Source organism: Zalophus californianus, chromosome 9 (assembly GCF_009762305.2).
Source record: "Zalophus californianus isolate mZalCal1 chromosome 9, mZalCal1.pri.v2, whole genome shotgun sequence".
NCBI lineage: Eukaryota > Metazoa > Chordata > Mammalia > Carnivora > Otariidae > Zalophus > Zalophus californianus.
The window spans coordinates 36,611,035-36,638,643 of NC_045603.1; the positions used below are offsets into that span (position 1 = coordinate 36,611,035).

Consider the following 27,609-nt stretch of genomic DNA (forward strand, 5'->3'; position numbering starts at 1 on the left):
TTTTTCTTATCTAAATCCTCTGACTAAAAATGTCCTATCCACTTAGTGAACAATGGCAACTTCCACTCTAGAGAAGGAAAGGATCCAAGACAAAAGCCTGAGATCTGTTAACTGAGAGACTTCCATTTCCGAAGTATGAAAATCTGTAGTTATTTGGTTTAACTAATTTTCCCAGAAGACCCAAAGATTATTCTATGAATAACGAGGTACTAAATAAATAAACTAAGAGAACCAAAGAGAGATTCTGAGGAAATGACTTATGGGTAAACTGAAATCAGAAAATGGAGGTGTCATTCACTCTAAAAGGTGCCCCTTCCTACCCACTGAAATGACCATTAGGATTATCATTATCATTGCTGGAAAGACATAAGGAAAAATAAGATGGGAGAAAAGACAAACAGTAACTATGGAAAGCAAAGAGAAGCAAATGTGATTTTGAACACTTATCACCCCAAGACTTTGTTTACTGTCTGCAATACCCTTCCCACTTCTTCGTCTGATTAACTCCCACTGATCTTTTAAGTCACAGTGGGTTTTGCCACACTGGAACATAACCTCAGCTCCCGTCCCCCCCATCACAGACTAATCTACATGTTATTCTGCTATAAGATAACACAAGAATAATATTCTGTCTTATAGCACTTACTACACTCTTTTGAACTAATGTTGGAGGATTAGGAAATAGAGGGAAACACTCTTTCCATATTTTGTGTTCTCCAAACTCTATAGTGAAATGACCATCTGTTCACTAAATTCTGGTTTACTGAAAGAAAAGTACCATTGTTTTCAGAAAATATAACTATTTAGGATTGAATAAATAAAAAATAGCATATGAGGGGCGCCTGGGTGGCTCAGTTGTTAAGCGTCTGCCTTTGGCTCATGATCCTAGAGCCCTGGGATCGAGCCCCACATTGGGCTCCCTGCTTGGCAGGAAGCCTGCTTCTCCCTCTCCCACTCCCCCTGCTTGTATTCCCTCTCTCGCTGTGTCTCTCTCTGTCAAATAAATAAATAAAATCTTAAAATAAAAAACAGCATATGAAACACCTTGGAATCACTAAAAAGAATAAGGCAACACTGTATGTGCTGATATGGAAAGATCACACAATACATTAAGTGAAAAAAGCAAGGAAATAAGAACTGTTTATCTTTTGGGTCCCTAAAATATAAGAATATGAAGTGTGTACATATGTGTATACATTTTCTTTTCTGGAAAATTAAGAAGAAACCAAAAATATGGGTCGGGAGACTTTATTTTCATTTTTAATATCTTTCTATATTATTTGAATTTTCTATTCTAAATGATTTTTTGCAAATTAAGTTACTACCAGGACTATCGGGTTCCTAGGATTAAGAGCTACTTTTTCATCCCTTGAGGGTGAAGATGATATTGCATACATTTTAATATCATCACTGCTTAGCACAGTATGGAACATAGCTGGCATTCAATGAATGTTGAACTGAACTGAACTCTGCTTGGCATCTATTTGAGTTTTTTACTTCTTTCCCAAAGTACAGACTTTTTATGAGCACCCCCCCATCTCTCTTTATCAGACACAAAGTGTCAAGTTCCATGCCTTGAAAATAGTAGCTAGTCAAGAAATGTTTATTCAGTCATATTATCTCCTACCAGTATGACATGTAGCTGCCAATGCAGTGACAGTGGTTTTTTTTTCTATTGCTAGTCAGTTGTTCTTAATTATCTATCCAACACACATTATACAAATATTGATCTCCATGTATCATGTTTGAGGCAATGTGCTTAGTTCTGAAGATACAAAAGTGAATAAAAACCAGTATCTACACTCTAAAGACTCATAAATAAATCAGATCTTTCCATGGCAGGAAAGAAGTGGGAGTGACTGAAGATGTAGATGCACCTATCTTCCCTCCCCTTCAGATTCTTCAAAGGCCTCTCCACTGAACATGCCCTATGAAAAGATATTTTTCATTTTAGTTCAAATACATGGTCAATAAATACTTGTCAACAGTTTAACGCAATAATCTCTTAGAAAAGGTACTGGGGCACCTGGGTAGCTCAGTCGGTTGGGTGGCCAACTCTTGATTTCAGCTCAGGTCATGATCTTCGAGTCCTGGGATTGAGCCAGCATTGGGCTCCACACTCAGCGGTGAGTCTGCCAGAGGATTCTCTCTCCCCCCTTCCTCTCCCCCTCCCTTTGCTCACACATGCTTGTGTGCATGCTCTAAAATAAATAAAATAAATCGTTAAAAAAAATACCTAAAGGCTGTTATAAAATGGATTGGCAAAGAAGTTCTTTTTGCCAATGATTGGCAAATCATTCTCTTAAATTTTTTTCTACTCTGGCAAACAGCTTTTACCAAGCCCTTTAGGAACAGAATTAAAGAACTAGACATCAGATGAAAAATGTATCAATGGTACTTCCTGGTTGCTGTAAAATAATGAGTCAGTTAAATCTGAATTTCTTTACATGTTCAACAAAAACCAGACAGATAATAAACAAAATTATTCATAAGCCACAACTACACCACAAATTTTGACTTAAACGTAAGTTAGTAAATAAACATCCTAAACTAGCAGAACCAGCTGAGAGGATCACTCCAGAGGAAGAATCAGTTGGAGAAAAATGTGTGTGACAGAGAATAGAGTACAAAGCCAATAAAGAGGATCCCATTCATGGTGGGAAATACTGAGGCTAGGTCTGAGACCTGATGATACAGAGCAATGGCTGCAAAGGTCCAGCAGGACCAGAGATGGCAGTCCTAAGACGGTACTGCCTGAAGAGGAGAAGGAGGTCCTTTGGAAGGGGAAGGCATCTCAGGGGGCATGATGATGATAAAATGAAAGAGGGAAGAAAACAGCTGAAATTAAAGATCTTATACTGTAGGACAATACTTCTGAATTGAAGAATACACCAGGCATCTCTACCTACCCCAAATGAGCCAATTATTAAAACAAAACAAAACAAAAACCCATTTAACTGTACCTATAAAATAGGAAGCTGTTGAACTAAGAACCAAACCTCCCCTACATAAAATCTTACCTTACTGCTGATGCAGGAAAACACTACTCATTTAATATTTTAAAAGCTATATGACTGTGATTGTATTGAAGGTCATTCTTCATTTCTTTTAGGAAAGATGTACAATAAGACTGTAAAATAATGTAAATATTTGTGCATATACTTTAGTATAAATACTTCTTTTCTATTTTAGGTTCACTTTTTTCCCCAAATTTTTACATTGAAAATTTTTGTACTCAAAGTTGGAAGTAATGGCATAACAAATATATATATTCTCCATGTAAATCAAACTGTTAACTTTTTGCCAATTTGCTTTCTCTCACTGGTGTATCTCCATATATTCCCAACTTTACTTTTGTACACCTTGTCCTAAAAGATACTTTTTAAGACACATAAAGAATTCAAATTCAATTAACTTTTATCTCACAAAAATCTTTGTCGGTTTTAAGGATGACCTGTCTCATCCAGTCAATTTTCAGTAGAATTATACAATCATAATTTTTACTTCTTGAATATGGCTAAATGAAAAATAATTAAAATTTCATATTCATCTGGGTTTTAAAACTGAGAAGAGCATAGAATACCATCCACATGCACACATCTTCCTAACGTAAAAATTCTTAGCAAGGGATGGTGGATGTTGATAAAGACTTCCTTATACCAACAGAAAAGGGAACTGCTAATGTTAATAGACTAAATAACCATCTAATCTGAACTAGTGGTTTTGAAAGCATATCTCATGGAGAGATAGAACATATAAAATGGATCAGACAGAGGAGTTTCAGGAGCTGCTCTGGATGAAGGGCTATGAGATGCTTTAAGTCCTACCAAAGTACTCTATACTTTGTTCCTCAGGTACCTTCTCAGTCCAGGGAGTAGTTTGAGTACAATTTTGATGCAACTGCATAGTTATGCAGATTTTTAAAATCAGAGTATGTTGACTCTTCAAAATACAGTAAGGAAGTTTGGTGGGTTTTTTTGAGAAATAGTAATATAGCTTACAAAACAGAGGCTTTAGAAATGAAAGCAAACTTTGCAACTATATATTCATCTCAAAATAGCTTTACTATTTAAGCAAATATATATCATACAAGTATTTTTAAACAGAAGTTCTCTAAAATGTGCCACATAAAATTTTTAAGTATTTGCAGTTTTTAGCATTCATTAAGACCATTTTATGAAGAAACACATAAGGTGATAGCACATCAACTTGCATTTGATGTAACATTAAAATTACAAGAATATTTAGATCAGGTATTCTCTCAAATGTTAATTCAAAATGTTACTGTCAACAATAAAAAAAAAAGGACAAAAAACAGCCGTTATGCTCAAATAAATATAATTAAGAGATATGGGAAACTTTGTACCTTTTTGTGGTTTTTCAAACTCTTCAGATAAGAGGTGGTAGCAACAACCCACACTGCAAACTCCCTTGATTTCAGACTTGGAAGTAAATATTCGCAGAGTATTTGGAGCAAGATCACCACAAGTATGTAGACCTACCATCAAACAATCCTTTGAAAATGAGAAGAAAAAATAAATTTTGGAAATTAAGAGGAAGCCTAAAAAAATTTCAGGTGAAGACATTAAATGTTCATTGGAATATACGGAGCTTTTAAAAATGATCAAATTCTACCTAGAAAGTAGTATATGTTTTTTATTTTAAATTTCCTTTATAGGCAAAAATGACTGTGATCTTTTATCACAACGAACATACTTCTGAATTGATTTTCTAATGTTTTTGGTTACTTATCCATTTGAATTTTCTCTGATCTCTTTTACAACTAATATTTGCTTAACAAATAGCCAAATTAAAGACTGGACAATCAAACGAAGCACGTATTACTAGGACAAACTTGTGATTTGAGATACATTTACAGCTTCTAGTCAATATTTTTATTTACCTCTTCACGAACTGCCTACCAAAACTTATAAAACATTGCCATAAAGAGTAAGTGGTGCTAAGTTGGCATTTCTACTCCAACACCAAAAAAGGATAGTTTATTCATTACATCAAATATAGCAATATCAAATTCAATAAAAAAATTTTTTCTTTAAATTTTTTATTGTTAATGTTAATCACCATACATTACATCATTAGTTTTTGATGTAGTGTTCCATGATTCACTGTTTGTGAAAAAAAATTTTTTTAATGTACACACATACAGAATGGGCACACACATACATTCACAGATCTTAATCAATATACCAAGTTTGTTTTAACTCTTCAGTGTCTTAACTTCCTCATCTGTAAAATGAGGATAATAGTACCTATCTCAATGGGTTGTTGTAAAATTTAAGTAAGCTAATACTGGTAAATGACTTAGTACCACCTCTGGCACACAATAAAATTCAGTAAATGTTTTCTATTCTTATTATCATTATCATGTTACTATAAATTCAAAATAATAGACATGTTAAGTTGTGAGTAAAGTATATTTTTATAACTATCTTCAGAACAAATACAATTATTTTAAGTTATTCTATTAAAAATTTTTTTTTAGGCCATGTATTCTAGACCATAAGCAAAGCTTAAGTCTAAACTTTCTAAACAAAAAAAAATGTACCTATAAGTAGTTTTGACCTGATAGAACATTCAGTTGCTTCAACCACCACTGTCTTCAAAGTTTTTGGAGGGTTGTGCAACTATTTTATTTTCTCGATGACTAGATAGTTTGGGTAGGTTTTATTTAGATATTACAACATTGTAAGTAGAAAGGAATTTAGAGAGGAAGGGTCTATTACTAATTAGAGGTAGAACAACAGAGGCATAAATCTCTCTCTTTAAACTTGGCTTAGCTCTCCCTAAAGATATTACAAGAAAATTTAATCTCATTCTTTACTATGTTCATCATATACTATTAGTTAATAATATTATCAGGTGTCAGATGAAAATATGCAATCACTATTTTATCCTAATAGTAAAATATTTAAATATTGTATATGTGTGTTATGGGGAGGGGAGGGAAGGTATTGGTTAATTTGGGTTATTAAATTGCTAATTCACTACAGAACTCAAGAAACATTCTTCTAGCTAATCTTATATTAGATTCTTATAATAGTTTGCATATAGCCTCTGATATTTCTTGGCCCTTTAGATTAATGTAATCAAAAAGATAAAGTTAAGTAAGCTACTACTGAAATTTAATTCTATGTCTTAGAGCATTTTTATAAATTAAATTAAGGAATTCAAAAGTGAAATCACCTCCAGATCTTTAATAATATCATGCAGTTCTGAATCAGCAGTGATAAAAGATGTTAAAGGTGAATATATATTTGATTCATTTGACTTTGATGTCAGTTTTCTTCTCTCTTTATTTGCTTCAGACATTTTTCTCTTAGGTGTTTGGAATGAAGCAGGTTCTATAGCATTAATAGGCAAAAGGTCTATAAGAGCAAAGGCATTTTCAAAACACAAGTTTTCTTCTCGATGTGAATACACATGTAGGTTTTCCATTTGTGTTCTAATGTTAGAAATTAGAGAATCCGAAAAATCTGGCAAAAAACCTGAGGCAGACATCTTTTCTTGATTTGCAGGACTGTTGTTACACATTCCATCAAAATCTACTTTATACTTAATTTCATTCTGCACTTTCCTTTCTTTTGCCATTTTTAATGCCAGTCCATTGACATCTAATTTTGACCGAGTATGGTAGACTTTCCAATGTTTCTTCAATTTCCTGTTTCTCTCCTCAGCTCCATGAGTATTGGTATTTGATGAATCAATTCCATAAACTTTTAAGCCATACTTCAAGGACAAAAAAGAGCTTAGGTAGCCTTTTCCAGAACCCAGGTCAATTACCTAAAGTAAGAAAAACAGAATGAAATAAAGGATTTTAGTCAGATGAGAACAGAAAGCATTCTCAGTATCTTTTTAGAAAGCAAGTAAAGAAATGGTTGTGTAATTTATATAACCTGTTATGTTTGTTTTTTAATTTTTGATTCCTACTAAAAACCAACCATTTTCATCATTTTTGACATTTTAAAGGAGGTTCTAGACATTATAGTAAGTCAAGGAATAGATGTAAAAGATATAAATATGGGAAATAAAACTGTCTTTCTTCATAGATGACATGATTGCATCTGCAGAAAATCTAAAGGAATATACAAAACTAACAACTAGCAAGTGAATTTAGCAATGTGTCAGGATACAGGATCATTAGAAATTAATAATTAACCAACAGAATATATACAATACAGTAGTAAAGAACAATTAGAAAATAAAATTTAAAACCAACTGAATTAAAATAGCAAAAAAATATAATATCTAGCAATAAATTTAGTGAAGGTTCTGTAAGGCCTATTCACTGAAAACTTTAAGCAGAGAAAAAGTTTAAAAGATCTAAATAAAGATACACCATGTTCACGAAATGGCACAGACTTAAAATGAAGATGTCAATCCCCCAAAATGACTTGCAGATTCAACACAATCCTAATCAAAATCCCAGCAGGGTTTCTTAAAAAATTGACAACTAGATATTATAGTTTATACGAAAAGGCAGAGTACCTAGAATAACCAAAACAATTTTGAAAAAGAATAAGGTTGGAAGATTTATCCTGATTCAGGAATTAAAACTACAGTAATCAAAAGCAGCATAGTGCTTTAATCAAAACAGATAAATAAATCAATAGAAAAGAAAAGCATACAGAAATAGATCCAAACTTATATAATCAACTGATTTTTGACAAAATGGCTAAGGTAATCCAGTAGAGAAGATAATCTTTACAACAAATGGTGCTGGTATAATGGATGTCTGTCCGGGGAAAAAAGGTGAACTTTAATTGTCACACAGCAAACACAAAACTTAATTAAAAGTGTATGGACACCAAGGAGGGTATGTGCTATCGTAAGCACTGTGAATTGTGTAAGACTGATGAATCACAGACCTGTACCTCTGAAACAAATAATACATTATATGTTTAAAAGAAAAAAAAAGAAGAAAATAGTAGGAAGGGAAAAATGAAGAGGGGGGAATCGGAGGGGGAGACGAACCATGAGAGACTATGGACTCTGACAAACAAACTGAGGGTTTTAGAGGGGAGGTGGGGTAGGGGGATGGGTTAACCCTGTGATGGGTATTAAGGAGGGCACGTATTGCATGGAGCACTGCATGTTATATGAAAACAATGAATCATGGAACACTACATCTAAAACTAATGATGTAATGTATGGTGACTAACATAACGTAATAAAATTATAAAAAAAAGTATATCACAAATCTAAATGTGATAGTAAAAACTATTAAATTCTGGAAGAAAGCATGAGAACATTTTTGTGACACTGAGGGGGCAAAGATTTCTTTTGCAGGACATAAAAAGTATTTGCTTTTACAAAAGAACTAACTGAAAAAAATGGACTTCACTAAAATTAAAAATTTTGCTATTAAAAATACATAGTTAAAAAAAGAAATATTTGCAAAACATATATCTGACCAATGGTTTGTATCCAGAATACACAAAGAACTCTTACAACTCAAAAATAAGACAAGCAAACAACTTAACAATTGGCAAAATATTTAAACGCACACTTCACAAAAGAAGATATACAAATGGGCAATATGAAAAGATGCCCGACATCACTAGTCATCAGGGAAATGCAAATTAAAAGCATAATGAGATACACACAAGTGTAAAGTGGTACAGGCACTTTGAAAAACACTGGTAGCTTACCATAAAGTTAAAACATATACTTATTATATGACCTACAAATCCCATTTCAGACTCTTTGCCAAAGATAAATGAAAACATGTTTCATTAAGTCTTGTATGTGAATATTCATAGCAGCTAAAAAAATAATGGTAACATCGCAAATGTCCATCAACCTGTAAATGGCAAAACAAATTGTAGTATATCTATACCATGCCATAAAGAAAAACAAAGAGTAAACACAACATTGATGACTCTCAAAAGTTACGTGCTGAAGGAAACAATTCAAACACAAAAGTCCTCATACTATTTGATTCCACCTATACGATGTTCTAGAAAATTAAAAACTACGGGTATTATGTAAGACTGATGAATCACAGAACTGTACCCCTGAAACAAATAATACATTATATGTTAATTAAATATATATATATATATATATATATATATATATATATATATATATATATATATATATAAAGGGCAAAACAAAAAAGAGAAAATTCAAAACTACAAGTAGGTCAGGGGTGCCCAGCTGGTTCAGTTGGGAGAGCATATGACTCTTGATCTCAGGGTCATGAGTTTGAGCCCCATGCTGGGGGAGCAGTTTACTTCAAAACAAAACAACAACGACAAGAAGGTCAGTAGTTACCTGAGAGTGGAGAAAGAAATACCTTGTGGAAGGGCATGAGGAAACTTTTTATGATGACAAATATTGATTATGGTGGTGGTTACACAACTGTACACACCAAGTTCATCAAAATGTACACCTAGAATTGGTGAATATGTAAATTATACCTCAATAAAACTAAAAATAAGAAAATTAAATATTACCGAGATTGTTACTGTACTGCCATGTCATTTTGTAAGAAATAAATAATTACAGGAATACTATCATAAGAAATCAGTATCTAATTTTATGTCTATCCTAAAATCAGTTAAACACTGATAAGTATGAGCCACTCAAGGAAACATTCTTATATCTGAAGTAATGCCATTAATTAAATCCTCAAAAATTTTAGGGTCTTGCAATTTAAGCAGTTCATAGATAAGATTCCAATAAATAATTCCCATAAATAAGCTTACAAAGAACTCCTTCTGCCCTTTTCTATGTTCATCTCTGGGCTAGGCATTATGGGAAATACAGAAGCATTATATATCTTGATTTTAAGGAATTATAATCTAACTGAAGATACCATACCTATACTCATGAATACAAGGGCTACACAGTAGAAACTATTAGTCAGTTCTCTCCTATCTGAATCTCTAGAGAAAGCAAAGCTCCCTATTCCTTTCCTTCTATGAAACACACTTACTGATGCTGATGACAACCTTAAAGTTAGCGACCAATGGGTTGCTTACAAGCATCAGTATATTTGTTCCTATCAGTGTAAATGTTTTCTTACCAAGAGGTAATTGAGTTTGTTCCTATATCTGTTTATGGCAATTCCACTTGTGAGTCAAGAATATCCTGGCTGCAAGTAACAGAACATCAAGTTTCGAACAATGAAGAAAATCCACCCCACTTAAGAAATCTGGCAGTACAGTGGTTGAACCATTCAAAGGCTCAACCACAAACAGCCTTTGGGGCATCTTATTTGTAATTTCTCTGGCTGTAAGATGGCTGTAAAAACTCTAAGAATCATGTCTTCCCAGTATTATATCTAAAAACCTTTTCAGTAATGGGCGAATTCTCCTAGGAAATCTATCAGTTGACTTACACTCCTATTTTACTGATCCAAGTTGACTTTTATCCTCCTCCAGATTTGTCTAATTTAGTAGCATATGTAGTGTCAGCAATACAATGAAAACTTCTATGCACTTAACTAACATAAGCCATACATTTTGCCTTCAAACTATCTGGTCTGAATACCAAAATCTCCACCATTCTGATCTCCTATTATCCTTTACTCACAGCACTCTTTTCCTTCCTGATCATTTTATGGGTTTGAGAACAAAGAATTTTCCAGTCCAATGCCTGGTGGGAGGTATATTCCTAGTCTCCTAATTCTGTTTAGGAGACTTTCCCACAGAAACATTGTTACACATAGTGGGGACATTTCTTAACACTATTAGTACAGTAATACACTTCATATAGAAGAGTTACATATTTTTTTGAGTCTGTCTTTTTTAATAGAAATTGTATTGAAAGTACACAACATGATGTTTAGATATACATAGTGAAATGACTACTACAGGCAAGCTAATTAACATAGCCATCCCTTCACACAGTTACATCTTTTTTGTTTTGTTTTGAAATAAGGAGGTTCATAGTATCTTTCTTTTATTAGTTGCAGAGATATAATTTAGTGATTCATCAGTTACATATAACACCCAGTGCTCATGACATTAAGTGCCCTCCTTACTGCCCATCACCCAATTATCCCTCCCCCTGCCTCCAGCAACCCTCAGTTTGTTTCCTGGAGTTCAGCATCCAGAAGAGTTATATTTTGTTATCTGACCTAGAGATCTAATTACTATTCTAGGCTAATGACTTTCAAATTTATAATTCTAGTATGAAATTCTCCCATGAACTTCATACCCATATAACCAACAGTCTACTAAACATTTCCACTTCAATATCTAATAAGAATCTCAAATTTAATGTGTTCAAAACTAAGTTCTTGATATTCTCTGTAAAACCTGCCTTTCCCATAATATTCTCCATCATAGTTAATGATATCTCCATACTTATCTCCAGGTGGAAACTATGGCTCTTTTCTTTCTCTCATACCCTATGTGTGAAATGTAAGCAAATCCATAATCTTAGCAACTGCACCCTAAGCCTGCCTTACTGTAACAACCTCCTCAATAGTCTCTCTGCTCCTTTCCCTCAAGTCTATACTCAGGAGAACAAAACAGTCTGATCATACCACTCCTCTTAGCAAAATCTCTCATCAACTCTTTAATCTTATCTCTTCCTTACTAACCTCTTTTGTTATTGGGATTTATGCCTTAACTCTGAAAACTTTTCACATGCTCAGGTAGGAGCCAATTTCTGAAAAGAACCAGCCTGAATGTTTACAAAGACTATGGCTAAAAAGGGCAAAGACAATGAAAATATCTGCTTTGTAACAGCTCTCAACACAGCAACCAGAGTGATCCAGTGTGTCCAACAGTTTCTCATCTTTTTCAGGATAAAAGCCCAAAACATCACAATGGCCTCTAACACTCTACAACTTTATGACCTGCCTTCTACCACTCCAACCACAGCTCCTACTGCTTTGCCCTTGTTCTCTCCACTGTAGCTGATATGGCTTTCAGACTGTTTCAAGAACACACCAGACATATTCCTACTCTAGGTCCACTGAGGATGTTATTCCCTCTATCTGAAAAGTTTTTTGTCCAGATATTCTAATGGGTAACTCTCTTACCTCCTGAAGGAGGCCTTAATTCAAATGAGTTTAAAACGAGTTCTTAGTTGTTCCTCCCTTCCTTAGCAAAAGCTTTAATCTCCCATCTCTGAATTAGCTACTTCCTTTGCTTTTTATTTTTTCTCTTTAAAGTATATTAACACACACCAAAAAATATACTTATAATCACTTTATTATCTATCTTTCCCCATTAGAATATAAATGCCATGGGGCAAAGATATCATTAGTTTTGTTCATTACTGCATCCTCAGTATCTGTAATAGTGTGTGACACAGGTAGGAGCTAATGAAGTATCTGTTAAATGGATGCATGCATACAGGTATGAATGAATGCACATATTTTGGAAATAAAAATTAAGAAGCCTTGGTAATGTGAGTGAGAGAGGCAAAGGTTTTTGGCATGTAGGGAGCAATGTGGCTGGGGCAAAAATGAATTGTTTTGTTTTCTTCTCTGGTGTCTACGGTCACTAGTAAAGTTAGGTATTTCAGAATCTGGGTTTCCATCTATCCCCATGAAATCTGTATTTACTAAATCTGCATTTTAAAAGTAAAAGTTGTACATGTATAATAGACCTTAAACTTTACTATTGTGAGAATCAAATACTGCTATAAAGTGATTTCAAGAGAAAGACTTTAAGTCTTTAATTTAGGTTATTTCATTCTCTAAGGACATGCCTCAGTGCTATAATAAAGTCCCCTAAAAGCAGGTCTAACATGATACATTAAAGTATTTCAAAATTTCTCTGTACTTTAGAAATAAAATAATCTGCTGTGTGAGTTTAAAGTTATTTATTATGTAATGTTTCATATAAATAAAGAATAAATGTAGTCTAAATGTAAAGTTATGAAGCACAATAATAAATAGCACTTATCTTAGTTTGGGTTATCACAGAGCACATTCTACAGCAAAGATTTAAGTATAAGCAAATTATTTGAGAGGGAAGTAGAGAACTGAAAAGGAGAAAGGAAGGCAGCCCAATAAAATCTGTGCTATTAAGAAAGATACCACTTGGGAGCTAGTGTACAACACATACCTCAGAATCATCCTACCTGAAATGTCAAGGAGTTGATGTATTTGCACATCAACTTTATTCAAGGCTGTTCAAAGGGAAGAATTAATTCCCAGAACCTATATACGAGTAGTACTTTACTTTGGCAGCCAGAGAAAACTCACAGGGGAAAATGCAGATATTGCCAGGTAGAAGGCAGGCTGGCACACCATGAAATGTCCGAGAATATTTCGGTTAGGCATCCAATAGTATCTGCTATAACAGTGAACCCACCAGCCATCCTACGAATGAAAATGTGAGTATTTCCACTGCATATAACTATGTTTTCCTTCCATATCTCATCTCACTGCTTCCTCGGCCAGAAGTGACAACTATTCTCAAATTATGATTCCCTTGCTTCTTTAATAACTGTTCTGCATGCATTTTTTGCATTAAGAATATACCATTATTTTGCTTAAAAGCTTCAAAAAAATGGTACCATAAAATATGTAGCCTTCTGTACACTGTTTAATTTTCCACTCAATTTTATGTTTCTAATATCCATCCATGTAGTATGTATGGCAGTAGTTTATTACTATGTAATTGCCCCTTTTACTCCAGCTGAGTATCACTGCCATGGTAAGCCTGTTAGTGATCCAGGTAGGTACCGCTAGGTATGATACATTAAAGAAAAGGTCGAAAATTACTGCCTTAGCTCTTCCCTCTAGCCCTAACCTAGAGATCTACGCTGCCGTAAGTGGCTCTGCATGCCTAGTCCAGGCTGTGACAGTTTTCTAATCATCCTCAAACTCTCCACAAGTCTGGAAGAATCCATGAAAAAGATTCTAATGCCTAATAGAAACTGAAGGAGGGAAGATCCTCCACTACCCCCATAGATGTTCTTGTAGAGATAAGAAAAATAATTTACTGTTTTTACAAGCCAGGGATAAGAAAAATAACTCACTATTTTTATAGGTCAATATAGGCAATCTCTGATTTTATTTTAACATCTGTTTTCAGACAATACTGTTTCACAAAAGCTACTTTTCACAACAGGAATGCACCGTGATTCTGACACTGTGAAAGAATCCAAGTCCTAAAACATAGTTTCTTTGTGTTACTATAATGAGGCAGGTACCCCAGACCACAGCTTGGTAACCCAGGTTCTGAGAACACCCAGTGGCAAACAATTATGCAGAATGTCATTATCATAATGTTGCCTCAAGTTGGAAACTTATCGAAGATCATTTAAAAGAGTTAAATTTGTGGCAAAACATGAATAGTCATATCTTATTTTTAGTATAAATTTGTTATAATAATAGTGTATTGGGAAATGAGAGGACATATTTAAAGTGTCTGACATAACTAACATCAGCTATTATTTAATGACATTCAAAGGCGAGACAGTGATCATAGATAAGAATGTAAATGATAACCAAAAAAAAAGGCACTAATTTTAATGCCTGAAAATACAAGGAAATTCCCTTACCTGCTTTATTCCATAGTAATCAGCAATACTGCTGATCAGCTCTGACATAGCCTGAACTTCATGAGATTTTTTCAAATTCATAAATTCATCTGGTTTCACATTTTCACCTGAACAAAAATAAAACAAAATTAAAATACTGCTATTAAACAAAATGTAACAAAAAATCATCAGTTAATGTTGTTTTCTGTAATTACATATGAAAATAATATAGAGATTCCATTGTGCCTGCATGATAGATCTCCATTAGTTTAGCTGCTATGAATCAAAATTTGAATTAACAACATAAATAAGAAGACCCACAGAACATTATTTAAAAAAAAAAAAAAAATGTCCCTTGACAGGCACTTGGGTGGCTCACTTGGTTAAGCGTCTGCCTTCGGCTCAAGTCATGATTCTGGGGTCCTGGGATTGAGCCCCACATTGGGCTCCCTGCTCAGCAGGAAGCCTGCTTCTCCTTCTCCCTGCCCCCGGCTCATGCTCTCTCTCTCTATCTCTCTCTGTCTCAAATAAATATAATCTTAAAATAAAAAAAATTAAAATGTTACTTGACACAAAAAAAACAATTATAAAGGAAAAGACTGATAACTGGACTAAAATGTAGGAAAAAAAATGTGGAGATCTGTAACTAAGTTGTTCTGTATAACATGATGCATAAGAAAACCTACTCATCTAAGTATAAGCCAATCTATCAGTGCTCATGAGAGAAGAGCACTGATAGAACAATAAATTAAAAACATGTTAGAAAGAATATATGAACATATATGAGCAGTATGTTGCTTCTAATACTAAAAAAAATACATACACACTTACCAGTTCTCTGTTTTTTATTTCCTCGAAGGGCTGTAAGCAACTGTTCAAAAGGAGTACATATTCCCAAATTTGGTACAGAATAAGATCTCACAGCCAGAGCAAAGGCCTCCACACTCACCAGCTTCTGGGAAGTCTCACAAAATATTTTGGGAAAATTGGTAATACCTAAAAAGACCAGGATAAAAAGAAATGTTAGCAATAACTAATTAATGCTAATTTGTGTGAGATTTAAAAAATAAATGAAAAACACTGGATCTTTACAAAAAATTACAATATTTCCATTTCAGGGTGAATTTTGACAGTATCTCTAATGGTTCCATTGTATTTGTTATTTCAGTATTAGCTATCTGTAGCAACCAGTTTTCTCTTAATAGTGTACACAATTATATATTTAAATTCTAAATTAAAATTTGGCCTTTTTTTCCTTCCAAAATCCAAAAAAAAAAAAAAAAAGCAGCAGCAAAATAAAAGTTTAAAATCCTGCTACACTGTAATGTGGTCATTAAATTTATGAATGGTCCTGGCTGACCTACAACTGGGAATTTAAAGGCAATCAGCCTGCACTACACTGTTATTCCCTGTGCATACTGCAAGTGGAACAACGGCAACATCCCCAGTGGTATAAATATTACTGTAAAAGAGTCCCTATACCATTTGGACCATAAAGAAATTGTGTGTGTGTGTGTGTGTGTGTGTGTGTGCGCGCGCGTGTTCAAAGCACTGTCAATATGAGTTTTAAAACTTGTCATGTTAAAATCAGGTGATTTTAATCTGGTCAGTTTTAAGCCATATATTCTGTAAGTTTACTACAGGAACTATTGAGGATTTCCAAATCCTCACTCATTAAGAAGTGTATGGTCAACTGTCATACCGCAAACATCCCCTACCTCTCTTTGTGTGAGGATCATGTATCCTGTTGAACTCTGTTGTGGACACATCTCACCAAAGTGAACTATGCCATTTTCAGACAGAAGTTTTAAGAGAACTGGAGGATTCGCTATGCTTTTTTTTCCCAGAACTGTAATCACTGAAGCATGTGTCAAGATGGAACCAGAGTTCTTGAGTGACTATGATATGGACATCACTGCTGCCAAACTACCATAGGCTGCAACATACAGGAAAAGTAAACTGCATTCTTTTTAGTCACTGAGTTTTTAGGTTTATTACTGCAGCATAATCTCACCTATTCTAATGAAACAGATGGAAACATATATGCACACTGATAGAGTTGCTTATTTTTTGCTCAATTTCAGTTTTTTATGGCCATTTTTATATATTTAATTTATTTAAGACGCTTACAAAAAGGGCATTCCAATGTGTCGGTAGTGATTTAAATAAAATCTTTGAATGGATCAGTCTAATTAAGTTCATTCATTGAAAATTACTTTTAATAATTAAAAAACCCCATACATTCGGTGTTTAAATGAAATATTTAAAATGTTCACCTTACGGAAGAATGGTACAATCCAGGAAACAAATTTGGTTCTACCAGAGAAACCAAACTATACACTATGAAGTCTATACTAGCAGGGCTGATCCTCCACAGTTTCTTACAAAATTATAAAAATTCATTTTTTTTAAAGATTTTATTTATTTGACAGAGAGAACACAAGCAGAGGGGGAGAGAGGGAGAAGCAGGCTCCCTGCTGAGCAAGGAGCCCGATGTGGGACTCGATCCCAGGACCCTGGGATCATGACCCGGGCCGAAGGCAGCCACTTAACTGACTGAGCCACCCGGGTGTCCCTATAAAAATTCATTTAAACACAAAGAATAATTCTAAATTCTTCAAGCAAATTTTCTAGCAAAAATTAGAAGAAAATTGATGAAGGCCTGCAGAATTCTAAATAAGAACTACATATTTAAGACAGTATCTTTTTAAAGCTATTATCTATTAAGTTGTTGGTGGTAATGTTTACCATGTTAATTAAAAATAAAATTGTCAGAGACCTGTAACTTCCATTTCTGAATCAACTAATTAGAAATTTAAGCTACAAAATCACTACAGTGAATTTATTTAAGATATATTTTGTGTATTATAAAGTTCTTTGGATATTTTACCAACTGAATTTACTAACTCAGCCAAAAGTAATAAAATCCACATCAAAATATTTAGGCATGATACAGAGGGGAAAACTCAGTCAACTATTAAGTGAGACTCTCAAGTTTAAGGGTAGTCTCAACATCCCCAAGTTCCAGGGCAGCAATTTCTTTGAGTGTGATAGAATAAGGGTATTAAATCTCAAAGTGCAGAGGGACTATTATAGTAGTCAGTTATTGGACAATGCTGCCAACAGAAAGAAATGTGATGTTTCTGTTGCAAAAGTAAAGGTTCAAATCAACTTAACTATCCTACTGAAAATACTTGAAAAAATCCAAATTCAACCTGATCTAAATGTTGTTAATTTGCTTTTAAATATAGGCCTCGCAGAAATTTCAGAAATCTGGAGATCTAAATTACAAAGTGTTATCTTTTCAACAATGCTTGCTTTTTTAAAAAAGGAGAGTGTTCTGATTCAGTCCATTAGTTTATGTCATTTAGGGCTATACGAGTTTATTTAGATAGTCTAGAACCTGTGAAAAAAATCTCTGGATTACAGAAATATAGCTTCTGTACTTTCTTTGTTTTCAAGTGATCCAGCCTGTAACTTCCACTAGCAATTTTTAAACATTCAGAAAGGGGGGGGGGGAGAGAGGCGCGTCATGTTATCTTTACTTCCACCTCTGAAATTCTGAGTAAGAAAAGTTATGTGGCAATGCTAACAGTGTATGTAGTCCTCATAGTGCTTCTCTAGGTACTTGTAGAAGGAGTTTGGGTTCGGCAACTGGCAAAACAGAAACCACAGTGTTAACCAATACTTACTTAATTATTAATTAGCTGGATTTTTTTATACAGGGAAAGCTTTGTTTTTAAAATTTGTTGCCACTGCACCGCCATATTAAGTGGTTTGATTGTTTTGTAAATATCTCCCCCTACTGGAAGTACCTGTTCTGCTTGATTGCATGCTTTGTCTTTATGTACTCTTAGTTTTTGTACATCCTAGATCACTATCCCACAGAGGTTTCTTGTAATATGGGTTGATTGCACATGAGAGCAAGAGGAGCAAAGAGACAGTGGAGAAGCTATTTTTTGTAAATATGAGATCAGGATATCTCTAGGTATCTTTTTTTTTTTTAAAACAGCAGAGATCAATATACAAGGAAAGATAGAAAAGTTCGATATACACATTAATTATGAAAATCTCAAGGTAGAGAAATGAATAACACTTCAAAACTAAAAATAATAGAAGAAAATCAACCAATATATTTACATTTTTAAAAGTTTCAAAAATAAACGTCTGTTATTTTATTTGAATGTTATCTAGCACTTTAAGGAAGACAGAGTACTGCTAGGATTCATAACTCATTGAGATTATAACTAACATTTATTGCACATATGCTATGTGCCAGGCACCGCGCTCAACAGTTTACATTTAATGGAACAGTCTTATGAGGTGATTACATAGTGCTCTTATACCCATTTCCAGAGGAAGAAATCGAAACTTAGAGGCTACACGTTAGCCATGTTTGCACAGACTCCAGATGGGTGAACCAAGGCAGTATTCAGCCTTTGCTTGTAATTCCCAAATTTGATTATTAGCATGCCACAGCAGTAAGCTCAGTGGGCAACAAATGAAAACAGGAAAGACAGCAGTTAAAACCACTAGGCAAGTGTATGACTGTCAGAATCAGGTCTAGCAAGAATTCCCTCTGGCAAAGATTCATACCATGGTAATATCTTAAGATGGTTCATATTACTTTGTTCATGTTCTTAATTCTTTCACTTTATTTCCCTCAACACCTCCCGCTCTACCAGAAGTGATTTTAAGGTTTCAAGAAATTTAAAAAGTAATTTTTACACACAGAACAACTGACGTCTCTGAAAAAGAAATAAAAAGGCTTTATAATGAGATTTTGTTGTAGTATCTATTTCTATAAGTAAAGCAACCCAACTGCTTCATGCCCAGTTTTAAAGCAACAATACCTTCATATGGCAGGCACTCAGTTAGTAGATCAATGGATGAATGAAAGCAGTTCTTTAATATACTCACTACTGCAGCATCACCAGCTATACTAGGAGAAACAAATGCTAAGATTCTGTGGTGGTAGTGATCCCTGAGGCCAGTTGGAGGACTTCCATAGCACTGCTGAGCCTGTTAGAATGAAATCTCATCTCAGCCCTAATGTCAATAATCATAAGGTGAGACAAGAGCTATTTAGAATATGATACAAGATAAAATATAATTATGTGCTAAATTTTGAGGTTTAACCATGTTACAGGAGTTAGGACAAAGGTCACTATTGCTATCACACAGCCTAGAACTGTCCCATGGCCCAGAATTTCAAGAAAAATCAACAGTGCCCTCTTAATAATAATCTTCAAAGGACATGGAAATGTATTATATTCATTTCTACATGAATATCCTACAGATGCCTCTAATTCAAAAGGTTCAAAATTGAAATGCACATTCTCATGCTCTCCAAATCTTTCCTTTCTCCTACTTCCTATCTTGTTTAATAATGTACTTGCTCACTCAGTGCTGAAGTTAAGTCTTTACATTATCTTAAATGCTCCCTGTGCCCTCAGTCCACATATCCAGCCATCCATCAATCTTAATGTAAAAATGTCTTTCGTTGTGGAACTAACCACCCTCCTTCCCCGTGCCCCACTATCACTACCAGAGTTCAAACTCTATTAACTCTCACCAGTGCTATTGGAATAGCTTCACAGGTGATTTTTTTTCTTATCAATAAAACTCCCATAAGCACAATAAGTGCTCATAAGTGTTGGCTGAGTTGAATTGAACATGTTTTCTAAAACGGAAATTTCCTTATTTTCAATGCAAATTTAACTGAACATTTTAAGGCTGTGACTTCTACAATGAATGACTTAGGCTTTAATCTTTTATACTTGTTTAGTAGACTTCAACCAAAAGGTAAAGTCTGTCTTGTTGAACTTGAAAATTATAGATGGGATGCATTAAATTTTATAAATGTTTGCATATCTCTATAATCCTATCACTTATGTAAGGAAGAAAATAATATATATACTGCAATTTTTAAAAATTAATTTCTATCACCCAATTACATACTAGGAAACTTTTTGCCTATGCTACTTCAGAGTAATTTCAGGTTGCATTTGAAATGAAACAATATGTCATTTCAACATGTAAACCATACTCTTAGAAAGAATAAAGTAAAATTAACAAAGAATTGACATGCATGTTCTTACTGTGCCAATATTCACATCATATTGTATATATAAAATATATGTAACCATTTCAAAAGCATTTTCACATTTAATTACTTATAAAACTAAAAATGAAATTAAATATAGAAATAGGAAAATCTAACTACATATTTTAACTGTAACAGACCATTTTCATAGTTTAATTTGAAGGAAAAGAAAAATATCATACAAAGAAACAATTTAGAAATTGATTTGGTAAACAAAAAGTAAACCTGATAAAAAATAATTCCAAGATGCTTACTATGTGCAAGGTAATAAATGAACCTGAATAAAGCTAATTTGAGATTCATTTATGGGATATGTGTCTTAACCATTTACAAAGCACATGGACACTAAGTGTTCAATGTGGATTCCAGGGGGCCCAGAAATTCCCCAGTAGAAGTCTGCTGAGACCCCACAAGGGATGCGCTTACTCAGGCCTCCATGCTTGTTTTTAACTCAGTCCAAGACCATCTACTCTCAGGTATTTTCATGGCTCACTCTCACTTCCTTTAGGTCTCTGCTTAAATGTCACTATTTCAGGGAAAATTTCTCCAATTCTGTTTAAAACTGCAACCCCATTCATCCCTTACCCTCTCTGATCTCTTATTTTTCACAGTACTTATCACCATCTGACATAGCAAGTAAGATCCAAGAGGACAAGGATTTTTATTCATTACTGATTCCTCAGAACCTAGACTAACGCCTGGTACTTAGTAAGTACCCGATGAGTAAATGAGTACTTGAATGAGCAAGAACTAGCTTTGAATTGTGGTTCTCAGACTGTCTATCCCTGTGCAGCCATGAGTAATTTATTTATCTGCTCTAAGACTTGATTTATCTATAAAACAGGAAGAAAATACATGTTTTATAATGTTGTTAAAGAATACACACACACATACATGAATATGTACACAGTATTTCATGTAAGTACACACAGATGTGCACATGTGCATGCGTACACACACACACACACGCATATCATCTTAATACAGAGCCTAGAACATAATAGGCAACCTCAAACCTTGAGTCCAAACTAAGTAACTGTCTATACTGTTGGAATAGAACGTTGGAAACGCTCAATTATTTAGGCCCAGAATACCATACAGGTTACTATGGAAGAAAGATCAATACATACACCCAGTTCCTAAATGAACCTGCTGGGAGAAAGGAGGTTTAGGGTCTGGTACTTGGGTGTAAGACCTCCGTCATTAAAATGAAGGTACAACTAGGGACAGGTGAGCTGTAACTTGAGACACGACATAGGAGTCCAAGAGCCAAACCTGGGTTCTACATTCTAGATAGGACGGCAGCAAGAATTACCCAATATTGTGAGCCCAATGGTTAACACTAGGCACACTATCGTAGGATCAGCTTTAAAGTATAGGAGAGAATTTTAATACTAATGATACTTCTCACAGGATTTAATATGAAATTTAATAGGTAGGTTACAAGCTTGACTATGCCTTAAAGACCTGATGTTGAGTCTCAAGTTTTACTGTTTTAATTTTCTACTATCAAAAGTCTCTATTTTCAGAAAATAACCAAAACCAAGAGATAGAGTACGAGAAATCCAACAACTTCAAACTCCATTTAAAATAGAAGCATTTAAGAGTAACTAAAATATTTGTAAATTTTAAATTTAAAAAATCAATAAATTTTAAATTTAATAAATCAAGTATGATTTTTATTACCAAAATACAGAATTCCAGATTGCAAAACTTTAAAAACTGATGTTATAATTGTAAAGGATACCTTAAAAATCAACCAATAAGTGCTTTGAAATCCATCTGTTCTTCTCTTGTTCCTATCACAGACATCTCATTTCCTATTTTGACTGTCACTTCTAAACACCTCTACTGGTTCTACCACCCACAGTGCCTCAACCATGCCAGTATCTTACTAACATTACCACTGATCTCTTACAGAGAAGACAAATATTTTTTTTCTCTACATTGACTTGGACCTAGATTTCCTTTTTTTTTTTTTTTTTTTTTTTAAAGATTTTATTTATTTATTTGACAGAGAGAGAGAGAGACAGCGAGAGCAGGAACACAAGCAGGGGGAGTGGGAGAGGGAGAAGCAGGCGTCCCGCAGAGCAGGGAGCCCGATGTGGGACTCGATCCCAGGACCCTGGGATCATGACCTGAGCCGAAGGCAGACGCTTAACGACTGAGCCACCCAGGCGCCCGGACCTAGATTTCCAAGCCTTCAAAACTAGACTTTCCAGTTTATTTATTGTTTGAGGCAGGACACAAAGAACTTTTCTCCCAGGCAAAATGTAATTGTAAGCCTAATTAATTACAAATAATGCATTTTGAGAGAGTAAAGTTAAGTCACAACTCTGTCTTAAAATTGTACTTTTTCTCATTATGCATTTCATTAACTTCAGCTTTCATATGCTATTGTTAACTAAACTCTATTACTTACATTTCAACATTAATACAAAATAGATATGTCTATTCTACTCTTAACCAAATTTAGTTATAATCATTTGCCAAGTAGAAGGAACATGCAAAAGGAATTTGCATTAAATATACACTTTTGTCTATCTAGTTCCTACCACACTTCCAGCAGATCTTATTCTTTACTTAACTTTTGTAATGGTGCATATAATTAATAAAATCAAATCAATTTTATTTTTTAGGGGTCATTATTCAAGGTGGCTACAAACAGTATAAAGAAATAAAATGTCAACCTAAACTTTAAGATTGCCATTTTGGTTTCAATAATTAAGAGGGAAGAACTGAGATTCAGTAACTGCCATGGGTGTTGCCTAGAGATAAGGGTCTGATAATCCATAGCCGCATCTGAAATGCAGCTTCCCCTAACAAAAGGAGGGACTGTTTTCAGCACTTGATACTATCCACAATAGCTAAATTATGGAAACAGCCCAAGTGTCCATTGACCAACAAATAGACAAAGAAGATGTGGTGTATAAATGCAACGGAATATTATTCAGCCATCAAAAAGAACGAAATCTTGCCATTTGCCACAACATGGAGAGAGCTAGAGAGCATCATGCTAAGCAAAACAAGTCAATCAAAGAAAGACAAATACCATATGATTTCATTCACATGTGGAATTTAAGAAATAAAACAAATGAGCAAAGGCGAAAAAAGAGAGGCAAACCAAGAAACAGACTATAGAGAACAAACTGATGGTTACTGGGGGAGGGGGCGAATAGGTAGGTGATGGGGATTAAGAAGGGCACTTGTGATGAGCACCAGGTGTATATGAAAATGGTGAATCACTATATTGTACACCTGAAATAATATTACACTGAATGTTAACTAACTGTAATTTAAACAAAAACTGAAAAAAGGGAAAAAAATAAACTTAAAAAAAGGAATAAAGACAGACTATACAACTGAAAAGAAAGATTAAATGAATGTTCGCAAATATATAAATAGCTCATAATAAGGAACAAAAAGTTACAAGAAAAAACGAAGAATGAGCACAAGTGTTGGTCTAAATCAAGAAGAATTCAAAGAGCTTTGTAGTATTAGTAACACTTTCAACCACTGATTCTTACCTTGAGGTCTAAGAGTTAAAGGAGCTTACGAATCACCCAAAGCTCTATGTAGTTTTATGTCTATTTATGAACATAGATACCGTTTTGTTTTGTTTTTTGAGGAAGAGGTTCTATAGCATTTATTTAATACAGCCTTTTAATGGGATTTGTGACCTGAAAGATTAAGAATCACTGTATTTTACCAATTTTTCACCTTGTATATTGGTAAACGTTAATATTATAACATGCAATTCAACCAAGTATTTTTCCTCTGGCTTCCAGAGATCATTTCAAATGTTCAAAACATGAAAACCAAGTAGTGACTACCAAAACAACCTAAGATTATTCTTTCTTTCCTATTGGCAGAGAGCTATTAATTCTCTTTTTTTTAAGATTTTATTTATTTATCTGACAGAGAAAGAGTGAGAGAGCACAAGCAAGGGAGTGGCAGAGGGAGAGGGAGCCCTGATGCGGGGCTCAATCCCAGGACCCTGGGACCATGACCCAAGTCAAAGGAAGACACCCAACTGACTGAGCCACACCAGGTGCCCCGAGCGAGAGCTATTAATTCTTAACATAAATTTTATATTTTTGAAGTTAATCTAACTTTGAAAAGATACCCTTTTCCTCTCCAGTATTTTTTTTTTAAAGATTTTTTAAATTTTTTTATGTATTTGACAGAGAAAGACACAGCAAGAGAGGGAACACAAGCAGGGAGACTGGGAGAGGGAGAAGCAGGCTTCCCACAGAGCGGGGAGCCCAATGTGGGGCTTGATCCCAGGACCCTGGGATCATGACCTGAGCTGAAGGCAGACACTTAACGACTGAGCCACCAAGGCGCCCCTTCAGTATTTTTATTATTAAGCAAAACCTCAGTGTTGATGGTCCAAGTTTCTAGACTGGCTTTTTTAGATAATGCCCGTCTAAGCAAAACAAATAAATAATTTAAGGTACCAAAACATATCGGTCAGTCTGTTCCATTTGACAAAATATATGTTAATAATAATAATAAATGGTTTTAGGGTGCCTGGGTAGCTCAGGCATTAAGCGTCTGCCTTCAGCTCAGGTCATGATCCCAGTGTCCTGGGATTAAGCCCCGCATTGCGCTCCCTGCTCGGCGGAAAGCCTGCTTCTCCCTCTCCCACTCCCTCTGCTTGTGTTTCCTCTCTTGCTGTGTCTCTCTCTGTCAAATAAATAAATAAAATCTTTAAAAAATAAAAAATAATAGATGGTTTTAAATAAATTTGCACAATCTAAATTTAAATCTCGAATGAAAAAGCCAAAATTGTTGCTTGTTTGCACAGTCCCAGAGACATTTCAAGTGATACATACCACCACCTGATCCAGGAGAAGAATGAACCACATATTTTATTTTTTGACAAAAGAATAAGTAAGTGAACTTAAGCCAAATGCACATACTAAGTGAACAGGGTGGGCTGGTGATGGCAAGGAAGACTGAAAAGAACTAACAGAAGTAGAAGTAATTTGGGGCACGAGGGTGGCTCAGTTGGTTAAGTGCCCGATTCTTGATTTCCACTCAGGTCATGATCTCAGGGTTTTAAGATCAAGCCCTACATTGGGCTCCATGCTGGGCATGAAGCCTGTTTAAAATTCTCTCTCTCTCCCTCTCCTTCTGCCCCTCCCACTTCTCTTGCTCTCTCTTAAAAAAAAAAAAAGTAGAAATAATTTATACATTTTAAAGTTTGTCTGATTAAAAGTGACCCTTCTATTGGGGCACCTGGGTGGCTCAGCTGGTTAAGCATCTGCCTTTGGCTCAGGTCATGATCCCAGGGTCCTGGGATCAAGCTCCACATCAGGCTCTCTGCTCAGTGGGGAGCCTGCTTCTCCCTCTCCCTCTGCCTGCCTCGTTCTCTCTCCCTGTCAAATAAATAAATAAAATGTAAAAAATAAACAATAACATATATGTATTATATTATATATAACAATTACATATTATAACATCTAGATAATAAAGCATTTTCTTGGGCAATGCTTAGAACATAGGATTTTCATAGATCACTTAGTCTAGAAAGTATAATACTGTAAGTCTCAGACTGTATCAAATGGGAAGAAACTAGAATAAAATTCTGCTTAGAAAGGAAAACATCCATCTTTCCATTTTGTTTTGTACTAAAATTACTGATGTCTTTTCTCTCTTATTGGAATGCGATTTTTTTAAAGACAGAGGTTAACTCAGTTCACTTTTGTATTCAACCACAACACCTAGCATCATGTTATACTAAGAAAATGTTAAGTAATCTCTGCAAAAATAAATTAGGATATAAAAATAATCCTGCTCCCAAAAGTTGTAAGGCTTAGAGACTATTGACCTATTCTTAACTCTAATGACCACAGCAAATTTTGAAGAATACTGAGCTTGTAGAGATGATAGAAGCAATGCTCGAGGATTGCTTATCTCTTCCTGTTACCTCTGAACTATCAGTAGGGTTAAATTCGTTTCAATCAACACCTGTTCCTTATATCCTAGAGAAGTGATAATTTATACTATTCAAATAAAACATGTAAACTAATTCTAAAAATGTAAGGCGGTAGGTAAATGACTGAAAAGCAATGAATGTGAAATCTTAAATCTTAATTATCTCTATTTGGGAGACTTTAAATACAATATATTTGAAACTAAATGCATTATTTCCCCAAAGAGCTCCATCTCCCAATTTTCCTAATTTTGTCAATGGTACATTCATCGTTATTCTTCCAAAGACATTTCCAAAATCAAAATCTTGGAATTATCTTTGATTTTTCCATTTCCCTAAGCCCTATATAAATATCAGTCACCAAGAACTACCAATTTTCTCTGTACAAATTCTTTTAAAACTATCACTTCCTTTGCATTTCCATTGTCATCATCTTGCCCCAGGTCCATACTTAACTCTATAGACTATCACAAAGGTAAGAGTGTCCCAGGGAAGAATGATTCCAAATAATTTAACAGACTAGTGTCCAGAAACTGGCTGTAATACGTTTTTCTGACTTTCTGACCTTTTTCTGACCTTCTACAACCTCCCTTCAACTATGGTTGAAGATATACCTTAGAAGTGAGAACTGACATCAAATTATTTCAGCCATTTTCATAATTAAAGTTGATCTGGACTCAGATCACGTGGGCAGTTCAAAAATCTATTAACTTGGCTGACCCAATTATGACTGGTCATATGCTTTTTCATCTCAAGATTCAGGTTGACCCAGGCCCTCAACATGATCATGGGTTTAACACCAGGGACTAAGAAGGTCTGGAGATAAAAATTTTAAATCATTACATTCCACAGGACTTAAGAATGGGAGAAGCAACCTGAGATAACTTTTAGCCAAGTGATCCATACTATTTTTGGTTGCCAGTCTCCTTCAAGAATGTGAACCAAACTCCTGAACTCATTTTCAGGGGATACAAGGAAACTGACTGGAGGCCACAAACCAAGAGCCATAATCTCTAGTACTTTGGAGGGTCAGGGAAATTCAGATGGTGATGCTAGCTAGGGGATGAGGGTACCCTTGAGGGTATAA

General features: G+C 34.6%; 1 protein-coding gene across 6 annotated transcripts in view; it reads right to left on the bottom strand.

Annotated features, from left to right (window-relative positions):
* The window catches only part of METTL25 (methyltransferase like 25), a 132,800-nt gene that overhangs the window by 95,195 nt on the left and 9,996 nt on the right, over positions 1-27,609 (bottom strand). For all 6 annotated transcript variants that reach the window (XR_003519734.2, XR_003519731.2, XR_003519733.2 and 3 more), the window contains exons 2-5: positions 15,307-15,471; positions 14,497-14,603; positions 6,205-6,801; positions 4,367-4,514 (exon numbers count right to left, since the gene is read on the bottom strand). Coding sequence is in view for 1 of the 6 variants with exons in the window: in XM_027592476.2 (XP_027448277.1) it covers positions 4,367-4,514; positions 6,205-6,801; positions 14,497-14,603; positions 15,307-15,471 (1,017 nt within the window). In the remaining 5 variants the exon portion in view is untranslated. The remainder of the gene's footprint in view (positions 1-4,366; positions 4,515-6,204; positions 6,802-14,496; positions 14,604-15,306; positions 15,472-27,609) is intronic.